This window comes from Aspergillus nomiae (assembly GCF_001204775.2).
Source record: "Aspergillus nomiae NRRL 13137 chromosome Unknown contig00099, whole genome shotgun sequence".
NCBI classification, from domain to species: Eukaryota; Fungi; Ascomycota; class Eurotiomycetes; order Eurotiales; family Aspergillaceae; genus Aspergillus; species Aspergillus nomiae.
Genome location: NW_015378154.1, coordinates 73,834 through 84,643, shown reverse-complemented (window position 1 = coordinate 84,643; position 10,810 = coordinate 73,834). Strand labels below are relative to the sequence as shown.

At 48.5% G+C, this 10,810-nt stretch overlaps 2 protein-coding genes across 2 annotated transcripts; one reads left to right on the top strand and one right to left on the bottom strand.

The window, feature by feature from the left end:
• Positions 1-1,604: 1,604 nt before the first annotated feature.
• Positions 1,605-8,074, top strand: ANOM_004758 (uncharacterized protein; the record flags this gene model as incomplete). The annotated part of the gene is made up of 9 exons (XM_015550015.1): positions 1,605-1,877; positions 2,238-2,671; positions 2,955-3,201; positions 3,259-4,201; positions 4,260-5,153; positions 5,199-5,318; positions 6,329-6,402; positions 6,485-6,862; positions 6,917-8,074. 9 exons carry the CDS (start codon positions 1,605-1,607, stop codon positions 8,072-8,074), a joined length of 4,521 nt encoding a protein of 1,506 aa, XP_015407829.1.
• Positions 8,075-8,082: 8 nt separating this feature from the next.
• ANOM_004757 (uncharacterized protein) lies at positions 8,083-10,448 on the bottom strand. Its single transcript, XM_015550014.1, has 10 exons — positions 10,147-10,448; positions 9,948-10,051; positions 9,630-9,891; positions 9,544-9,574; positions 9,405-9,486; positions 9,305-9,342; positions 9,154-9,251; positions 8,699-9,093; positions 8,434-8,599; positions 8,083-8,368 (listed from the first exon to the last, which is right to left on the bottom strand). Exons 1-10 carry the CDS (start codon positions 10,175-10,177, stop codon positions 8,175-8,177), a joined length of 1,401 nt encoding a protein of 466 aa, XP_015407822.1. The 5' UTR covers positions 10,178-10,448; the 3' UTR covers positions 8,083-8,174.
• Positions 10,449-10,810: the final 362 nt, after the last annotated feature.

Sequence of the window (10,810 nt, the reverse complement as noted above, 5' to 3'; positions counted from 1 at the left end):
AAAAGAAAGAAAGAAAGAAAGGGGCGGGCACAGGCAAGGAAGATAAACAAGCCATGATAATGCAACCTTTGATGCTGGGAGAGGTTGAGTGCTCAACAATCTCGAACGAGCAAGACCATGTTGGCTCCAGTCGGTAACAATGAGGATGCATGTTGCAAAGCTGCAGCAAACCTCCGACGGCACTATTCAAGAACTGCCATTCAACCCCGACAGAGTCGTGCAGGATCATTGGATTTTGCAGGGTAAAGCAATCCGCCATCCAATCATGATTCATACAGGCAAGATTAACACTTGATCCGTCCAAAAGTCAATGATCATCTAGAAGCAGTTGTCATCGAACAGCTCACCATAGCCGTCAATGGTTGACCACCACGACGGTTAGACCTCCTGAGAGAAGAAAAACGATCATTGGATGAGTTCCATGTTTCGGAAACAAAAACAATAATCATAAATCAACAATTTAAAAATAGGTATATACGAGGTATTAAAGCAACCGAGCAGCAACAAGGCCTGTCTGAGTAATGGACTTGGGTACATACATACATGTCTTGTGCTTCTTCGGGAGTGTGTACAGTACGATACGTAGTACCGAATACTGTACTCTGTACGAGTAACTTACCACCACAAACCCTAGAGAATGCGAACAACTAGAATAGACCAAAGGGATGTACCGGGACTAAAGTCTGGCTTATATATGAAAAATAGTAGGTTTTAAATTATCATATCAACAGTCTCGTGACGGTAGATCATTCTTGCAAGGTTCCAAAAAGAAGAAAAGAGAGAAGAGGAGTGGCCAGGCTGGAAATGATGAACATCCATCGGCCAAGGGCTCCAACACCGTATTTCCAAAACGAGACGAGTCACTGACTCCCCGCTTCCTCAGGCACGCTCAGCTGTCCCAGCCGCCCACGCTTGGTTTCTCTTCCCCTCTCGCCCGCCTCCCACTTTGTTCCTCTTTCGTTACTGTTGTCGTCTTGCGCGTTCACGCTATATGTACAACAATATATTTTTACCTTCGTTACTGGCATTTGAAAAGCCATTTCCTTGCTGTTCACTCGTTCTTATCTTTATCAGCCCGTCGCTCTCGAATCGAGAGCGTAGGGTTTAGGTGTATAACAGGTACCTCCCGTTTCCCAAACCTTTGGTTCTTACGCCACTGATCGAGATCTCCGCATCGTTAGGAGCGCACCGTTGGGTGTACAAACCTACCCCGGACCTCCTTATAAACAATCCTTACTTGCGGCCTTGAGCAAATATTCAACTGCAAGCTCTATTTTCACGCTTGGAACTTAAACTCTCGAGGCGTTCATTGTGTGTGAGTTGCTGTTCCGAGATCTTCTCCGCTGAATCACCCCTCAGCCCCTCTCCAACTCCTTACATCGCACGCTATCTAAGAAAACACACCGCCAACCGGCACACACTGCCTGGTCCCTGTGCCTCAATTAAAGCCCCCAGGTGTACTCGACACTGCTTCTTGAGAGTTGATAACTCCATAAACAGCCCGCTTCATTCAACTCAATACCATGCTGTGACTGCTTCTCTAACTTGTCTAGGCCCCTGAATGGTATTAGTCCAGTGATCTCCGTCTCATAGTGGCCGCCATCATGGCCTTCAAGAACGGACTTAGTGAACGCCTCGATGAGCTGCGATTTCCCTCTCCGCGATCCCCTACCTCAGAGTCACCGTTTCCCGGATACAATTCGATCTCCCCAGGCCACTCGAACCTCGCGTCAGCTTTTTCGCGGCCCTCAGGTGATGTCCGTGCCAATCTTCAGCGTCGTTTCACCACAGACTCCAGCAAGCTTTCGTCTTGGAGCTATCTGAATCATGCTGGAAATGCGCCTCATATGCCAGATCCCTTGGATCTATTGTCATCGGTAAGCTTTCTCCGTTTGACCAGTTGTCCTATCTTCCACCCAGCGACGTCTCAGTTGCCGAGCTCTTCTGGTGACATGGAGGTGTGGTTCAAGTCGGATTGTAGTTGTTTCAGCCTAAGTTCAATGCTGCTGCCTGTTGGCAACTTCGTGGATGTGGCACTTTATTCTCACTTCAGGCCTAGAATGTCCCCACACTGTACCTAACTCCTGTTGATCTTCACTTTTCCTATCACCTCAAAAGTTTCACAGATCACAATCTTCCGTGTCACAAGAGCCTTGCCATAACTCCTGGCCGCCCCTCTATTTATTTCGCTTTCTCATTCACCTCTCTGTGTTTGGTTGTTTCTAATACTTTCCCAGTTTGAAAAGAAGCGTCAGCACATCGAGTATATGCGGGAGCAAAAGAGGAGGTTTGAAGAAGATATGAAGCTACTAGACATGCAGCATGAGAAAGAGAAGTTAGAGATGGACCGAATTGCAAAGGACCTTGCCAAAGCTGGCATATCTGGCCCTGTCAGTGAGCCTACGACCCCTCCTGAGTATCGTGAAAACAGCTTCTCAAGTGGGTTCACACGACCTACTCGCTTCTCAACTTCATCTGTCACCTCATCCCCTGGTTTCTTTAATGTATTTGCCCCTTCTCAGGCAGCAACTCCGCAGGGCCAGGTGAATCCCGCCTCTGCACAAACCCCTACCAATCGGTTCTCGGTGCATTCTGTTCCTGGTTCTCGCAGAAACTCTGAGAAAGAAGATTTCAGTCAAGAGCCTACATCCCCTTTCCGTCCTGGACCTGCGTAAGTTCTCCCTCTCTCAAGTCATATTGATCACTGTGAATCGAGTTTGGTGTAATATGGTGTCTTTGTGTTTCACTCTGTACCAAACATCATGGTCTCGGCGTCGTGGCTGCGCTGCCTGTGAAGGAACACAACAGTTCACTTCGTTGCCTGACCTTCCCTTCACATTTGGTTATTTTGATGTGACCTTCTGTTTACTTTTCCATGATATTTGCTATTCATACCTGTTTTGTTCCCTTTCATGGTATCTCGAGCTACAAGTTACTGACTCACTTTGTTTTAGTATCCATCGTTATTCAATGCCATCTGCAGGTTTTGGATCCCAGCTCCGCCCAAACATCTCTGGCTTTAATAACGCCTCTGGATTGGAGTCGTTTAACACTGCTAAGTATCTGTTCCACAACGAGGACGATAGAGCGACTTTGAAGGAGGAAGATCGAATTCCAACTCCTGACATCAAGAGTTATCTCAAGTTGACAGACCCCGACGACAAGTTCCCTACATTGTCACGTAGGGACGACTCAGGATTGGTAGGTCATTGTTATTTATTCCTACATCGAATTCAACCCCGTTAACAGGAAGACCAGCTATCTGCAAACTCGGATGCCTTAGACCTGGCCAATTCTCGCACTCCAAACCCGGAAACCTGGAACTCTCATAGCCGGCATCGCTCTTCTCATCAAAGCATGCCACAAAACGCTCTAAACATGTTCCGGCTCGAGCAGCTGGGAAGCCCGACTAGCGAGAGTCATTCTAACACACCTCGACACACTGCTCGTCACTCACTTGAGGCAAACCTTCTTTACAGTGCTGAGGGGAACCATGAAGGTATGACTGCAACCTCGTCAAACCGTCCAACCTCTCTGCAGTCATCATACTCTACAAATGACCTCCCTACTGTAAAGGGTGATGGATTTAACCCTGCCATCACGCCACCAAAGACTCATGCGGAACATTTCCAGCAACACAATGCCAACATGGGCCGAATTCCTGCAAATGCTGTCAACACCCGCCAGCAGAAGGACTCGCCAGACCGCGATGACCCAAACATGCAGGGACCCCGGTCTCAGCAGACCACCCTACAGCCCAATGCAACACCCTTTGGGCCACAACTTAGTTCGGCTGCCAGCACCAGCACTGCTGCCCCGGCTTCTTTGGCCACTTTCCAGCAGCCATTTTATGGTTACGGCGTCCAGCCTTACATGGGGAATCCCCTCCCGGTAAACGGACAACTTCAGAACTATACTCCTGGCGCTTCTTACGGCGCATTTCCCGGCTACGGCAATTACCGTATAGCTGAGGGTCCAGCAAAGGCTATGGGATCTCGCCGCAGCAACGGTGAAGCGGAGTCCGCCCAGCTATCTCGCTTCACTAATTTTCCATTGGAGCACTATCGTGGTGAGCTATATGGCCTCTGTAAAGACCAGCATGGGTGCAGGTACTTGCAGCGGAAGTTAGAGGAGCGCAACCCGGACCACGTCCAGATGATCTTTGATGAGACGCATGTGCATGTTGTGGAGCTAATGACCGGTTCGTAACCTTTTAACCAATTTTATCGATGTGGCCGTTCTAACTTTTCTATACACAGATCCTTTTGGTAATTATCTTTGCCAGAAGTTGCTTGAGTACTCCAATGATGAACAGCGTACTGCGCTGATCAACAACGCCGCGCACCAACTTGTGAAAATCGCACTGAATCAACATGGTACTAGGGCTTTACAGAAGATGATCGAGTTCATATCAACTTCTGAACAGACTCAAACCGTGATCCACGCTTTGGAAGATCACGTTGTGGAACTGGTTCAAGATTTGAATGGCAATCATGTCATTCAGAAGTGCCTGAATCGCCTCTCTGCTGAAGACGCCCAATTCATCTATGATGCTGTGGGTGCTAATTGTGTTGTGGTCGGTACTCACCGCCATGGATGTTGCGTTCTTCAGCGCTGCATTGATCATGCTTCTGGTGACCAGAGGGCTCGTCTAATCGCCCAGATCACCTCCAATGCGTTTGCCTTGGTTCAAGATCCTTTTGGAAACTACGTGGTGCAGTACATTTTGGATCTGGCCGAGCCCCATTTCACCGAACCCCTTTGTCAGACGTTCCGTGGAAATATCCCCGCCTTGTCAAAGCAGAAGTTTAGCTCCAACGTTATCGAAAAATGTCTCCGCACGGCCGACGGCCCGGTTCGAGGCAAACTCATCGAGGAGATGCTCTCAGGCTGTGAGCTGGAGAAAATGCTCCGAGATTCCTTCGCTAACTATGTTGTGCAAACTGCCATGGACTTCGCGGACAGTGAGACCCGAACCCGCCTGGTCGATGCGATTAGACCAATCTTGCCTTCAATCCGTCAAACACCTCACGGTCGTCGCATTGCTGGCAAGATGATGGCAGCAGAGGGTTCCGGGAGGGGAAGTGCTACAACTAGCGGACAAGTCACTCCGAACGAGATGAATTCGGCTCAGCTTCCTGGGCCTCTGCAAGGTAACCAGAAGCCTTTCTTGTATCAACATCCCTCTTTTCCCATAGGTAGTGCCCAGTTTGGTGTTGGCTCTACGACCAATACTCCGTCCGGGGGACCAAATGAAAACCCCTCTGGGATTTTCACTCCTCCAGTCCAGCACTCGAACGGCAATCTAAGTGCTCAAGGTCAGCTGTATGCATACTTTTAAGCTGGTGTGAAATATCTTGGATTCGCTACCTACCCATTGAACTGTACTCATATTTGAAATGATGATACGATCTCTATGACTTACGGCCATCTTGACATATGTCAACGAATTGGGAACCTGAAACATTGATACCACGACAGATCTTTTATCTTTATGCAACTTGCATTGCATCTTTGGATTCTTGACGATACCATGCAGTCTGATAAAAGATTCTACCTGCATTGATGTCCTGTATTCTTTCAAGGCGTTAAATGCTCATGTTTATCACATCTTTTGACGAATATACCTGCCACGTCTATTTCTTCCTTGTCGTTTCCACCTACTAACCCAGCTCTTCAACTTTAGGTTGAGCGAAGGTTGAACTGTTTCATACATGTTTTTTTTTTCTTCTGTTCTTGCTCAGGATATTTTCATTTATTTTCCTTCCTTATCAGACAACGCTGAACTGTGTTTTTATCTTTTTTCTCGTCTCTTTAACGTTACTTGGAATGCTCTGTTTTGTTGTTCACTTCAGTCGTCATTGTGGCCATCTTGACTCCGATTGGAACAGTGGGCTGTCATATGAAAGTTATCTATGATAAGTACTGTATGCTCTCTTGGTACTGTGGCATGGCGCCTATGTTACTTCTTATCTGTGTTTTACACATACTGGCGACGATTGCTGCATGATTCATGACTCATTGGAAGCTTGTCCCAACAGCATTCGGTAGATAGATGTACCCATACGTTAGCAATTAAGGTGTTACTGTACTGATCTCCGGCGGTATCTGAATTTATATGAAAATTAACCATGAGAGCGTTGTCTAGAAGCAATTCCAATCATGGGAGTTACTATACAGACACACGCACGTGACTTCGCATGTGAAGCGCGACGATAAGATCTCCGGTGTTTTATCTCCGCGCGATGAGCTTGTTCTGTCCCTGACGCTCTCTGTAAATGAGACCCTTCCAGGTGTACCATCTAAAAGCACCTGATGCTTCCGATAGAGATTCCTCGATCACTGAGCCAAAATTGGCCATGTCGAGAGCTTCAAACCAGACAACTTGCCAGCCTGCTTGGGGTACGTTTCACTTGGCCTGCCCACCTCCCAAAGCGCATCCTTGAGGACGTGTTACTAACAGTCAACTTCTCACCTTGCTTAGCCTCTCGGTCCTAGCCCTGCGACGTTAGTTGTGCATGGCATATCTGCGACGTGCAAGTCGACCCTCGTTCGCGCCGTTCTTTCCGCCCTCGAAGTTCCACACGCCATTGTCCGAAGCACGGAATGCATAACAGGCCGCCATCTGCTGACAAAGATACTGTGGGCAACATTAGAAGCATTAGGGAAACGGGATGAGTGGGAGAAATATGGCAAAGGAAGGTGTGAGCATGTCAGTACGCTCGCTGTTCTTCTAAGTGAATGTTTGGCATCAAGGTCTGGCGAGGGAGCTGAGAAGTTCGTGCTTGTTTTGGATGGGATCGATAAGCAGCGAGAGGCACCACAGACTCTGTTGTCTGCGCTAGCGAGGCTCGGAGAAATAGTGAGTTGCTACTTCGATATTTGGAGCAACGATTGCTGACTGAAAGTCGAACAGATCCCCAGTCTCTCGGTTGTTTTGATTCTCAGCGCTACTCCACGACCACTGTTCTTGCAGGCTGCAGGTGTCCCGCACATCAGTTTTCCTCCATATACGCGCAACGAAGCAATTGCCATTATCTTGAACTCACGACCACCTACAATAGCCGGCCTCTCTGATGAGATACCACTTAAGATATACCCCCATTTCGTTTCGGCCATCTATGACTCCCTAGTTGGGCCTACAGCCAGTTCTATTCCCACTTTTCGGTCGATATGCGAGAAACTCTGGCCCCAGTTCATGTCTCCTATCACAAACGGCGAGACCCCGCCCGGAGGCAGTGAAGAATGGGACTTCTCTCGGCTTCTTCTTAAAAATCGTGGTCTCTTCCGGCATCACGGCGAAGCGGCGCTTGTGCATCATATCGTCACCGAGGAGCCGGCATCATTTGGCAATGGCTCAGTCTCGAAGCCCATGCTATCATCTGTGGCTACGCCGTCACCCCTTCCCTCTCTACCTTATTTCCCGACCTTGATTCTAACGTCTGCCTACTTGGCCTCCCACATCCCCCAACGACTCGATACCATCTTTTTCTCCAAGTTTTCATCATCTTCTCTGTCAGCACGCAACAAGCGTGCCCATCATCGACGACGACTGAAGCTCTTATCTAAAGCTCAGGCGGAGGATGCTCGAACTGTCAGCAATGATCCCTCCACCCCAAGCAAAAAGGGCAAGAGGCAAAAGACTCGCATCACAAAATCGACCCTGGAGTCAGCTTTTGCCACTTCTTCCGCCACAACCTCTGCTGCTGGGGCCACCGGCATCACTGGTCCATCCACCATTCTCACAGCCCGTCCATTCCCCTTGGAGAGATTAATGGCTATCTACCACGCTATTGATCCCAACCCACCGGCAAATCCCGTCCTTCAAGCAGCAGTTTCCGATGCAATATATGCGGAACTTGCCACGCTACGTCGACTACGGCTTGTTGTCCCTGCAGCAGGTCGCGAAAGTGGTGGTCGCATGGGATTGGGGTCAGGCGGGTTGAATAGCGGAAACACCACATCCGATGCCGGTGAAAAGTGGTGTGTCAATGTCTCTGGCGACTGGATCGGGGAAATGGCCAAGGGTATCGGGGTTGAAGTTGGTGAATGGTTAGCAGGAGGCTTGGATTAGGTGGTTCTCAGTGCAATGTAATAAATTTTGTAATTCAGATATGTAACATCATCCATTAGCATGCAATCATGGCTTGCATTCGTGAAATATATATATCCCTTCACCAAATCCATTCATCCACCGTATCTTTTGCACACACCAATATACTTGGAGTTTGTGGCCCATGCAAAGATCCATTCCCCGACTCAAAGCAAACTGAAGAGATGGAATGATCGTACTGGTATTTCGACAGAGGTGAAGAAACCTGCTCGCCGGTTCGAAGTGAAAACAGCTGAATCTTGCGCTCATCGGACGCTGTGAATGACGAATCCGGCAGTCAGTGACCTCCGCTAGAAGGGCAAGGAGGATATGAGACTAACCACTTGCTAGGAGACCCAGCTCAGGGCTGATATCAAAGTCGGGTATAACCTCGGGTGAATAATCTGAAAAACTGAGGTACGGTTTGGTCGAGGTGTGGTGTTTGCTATTGGGATTCGGGTTGCGTTGAAGGCCATTAGCTGGGTAGCGGATGTCGTACATTTTCAGCTGCTCTTGTGTCAGTTGCTCTCCAGGTATAGCTGTCCTACCTCAATCCGCAGACACGTAGATATGCACAGGGAGAAGTCGATAAGACGGGGGGCATACTGAGTTTATTCCGGCCACAACCATGCGATATGGATCAACACTTTTGATTTTAGTGACGGCATGCGAATGCTGGAGTCTCGTTGCCGTTCCGGCACTGCGAAGGTCATGGAGGAATATTGCCGAGTCTTTGAGTCCCGCGGCGATGACTTGGGCGGAGAGCCATTCCACGCTGGTAACAAGGGCGTGGGAGGAATCTATCCGTCGATGGAGGATTGGTTTTCCCGTGTATACATCACTGGCAAATGATTTCTTTGATAGGGCCCAATAGCTTCCGAAGCCTTCCAATGTATGGAGCCCGTCGGAGGTGCCGATCGCGAAAAAGGGCATAGTGCCTACGGGGCAGGGTGCGGAGCACCATAGCGATGATGCCATGCGGAGGCGGACAGGGTGGGAAACTGTTTTCAATGTTCGTCAGTTTGGTTCTCGTTACGCTATGTTTTAGGGGAGAAACGTACAGCTTGGAGGCCAGCGGTAATCGCCACCCTCGTCAGGATCGGGAAGCATTCGTGGTGCGAGGAATGAGTCGCCGTCTGGACCGCTATCCATTGTCGCTCTGATGCGGTCAGCCATAGTGACCAGGACTTTGGTTGAGTGGGTTTACCCTACAGTAAGTATCCAGTATGGCTTAACGAGATGGAAGACAGCTGGAGCATAGCACATCAGTGTCTATCTAGCGATTATAATCTTCGAAGAGTGAGCAACATACCCTATAGGGTTCTTTGAAGAGTACCCGTTCCATGGTCCGATTGTAAGTCCAGTTTTCCTGATCGCAGTCTGGGAAGCATATTCTGGTGGCGGTTAGCAATTTGAAAGCCAGCCGCCACGCACCGAAAGGCTTCGCTCACGAAACAGAAGATTCACCACCGCGATGGCCACCTTGAAGCAATTAGCAACCGAGGGAGTAGCACGACACAATAATCAGGCAACTCACTAGCGACCAGAATCCCGGACCGTTGGTTGCGCAATACATGTTTGATAGAGTATTCATCTGGCCAGGGCTCAAATTGGTGCAACTGGTTTCGGCGAAGTTGGCCAGCGTATAACAAACCCCGTTGGTCTTGCCGAGCACTTTTGGTCACAATCTGGGTTCCAACCTCTCGCTCTGCCCCAATGAGAGGGTTGGATAGGAATGCGGCTTTCTTGATCTTTTCCTTTGCTATCCTCCGAGTGAGGTGGACTTTCCGTTGGCGTTTCTACGAAGTTTCAATAATGAAGAACTCAAAATCGGGTCTGTGCAGGTGGTACAGACCTCCTGATCCTTGCGTTTGCGCTTAACAGCATCTTTGGAATATTGGGATCCTACTGGAGCTTTGTGGCTCGCCTCGATCTTGAAGTACTTTTTCTTCTCAGGGTCTAGGCTTGATATCAGTATCAGAACAGAAGAGGAAGAGAAGTATATGGAGTAAGATAGAGCGGGCAGGCGTTGTGACACACGACTACCTACTTACCGTAGTAGAACCCTGGTATCTCCCTGTTCATGTTTTCTGTATTATACTATAGATGGACTGATCAAGACGATAAGCTGCGTTGCACCTTAAAAGTGAGTCAAAAAGATACTGTCGCCGATTGTTTTCTCAGGTATCAGTAGAATAGACCAGGAACTCCTTGAATGCCAAGATATGCAACATTATCAGACAGCCCCCAGTGGTAATCGTAATCGGTAGTGTCACAGGGAACTACGGGTATGTTCAATAGCGCTGGATTTCCCGTGGTTGGCAGATCCGAGAGGCCCTCTTTAGTTGAACGGAAGGGTCACAAAAGCTCTAGTGGAGCATAAGGCGCATAAGTAACCGAGTAGATACAGCTGTTTAAAGATCAACCAATGGGTTGAAAGGTGACGGTCATGGTTCAAGAGTCCGAGTTGGAGTTTTTCTGGCGATTTGGTTTGGGGTATTTTTGAAAGCATGACGTCTTGGTTCGGATTATGTCAGCGGCACCATCATCTGATTGGACGACCAACACTATATACATTCCCTCTATAAAGAACCTAGTAGATTTGGAACCTTGGAAAGTTACGAGTATTCCGCATTCGAACGTATATTTCTATGAATTTCCTCCTTGAAAATCTCTTAATTATAGAGCATCAATTCTTCTACGGAACACATTCATTTT

What these genes read in the sequence shown, in the direction of transcription:
- ANOM_004757 (XM_015550014.1), bottom strand. Translation starts at nt 10,177, where the DNA reads ATGAACAGGGAGATACCAGGGTTCTACTACG. An exon ending in GCAAACGCAAGGATCAGGAG is followed by an intron (nt 9,892 to 9,947) that starts GTCTGTACCACC and finishes GAAACTTCGTAG; the next exon opens with AAACGCCAACGGAAAGTCCA. An exon ending in AGCCATACTGGATACTTACT is followed by an intron (nt 9,252 to 9,304) that starts GTAGGGTAAACC and finishes TGACCGCATCAG; the next exon opens with AGCGACAATGGATAGCGGTC.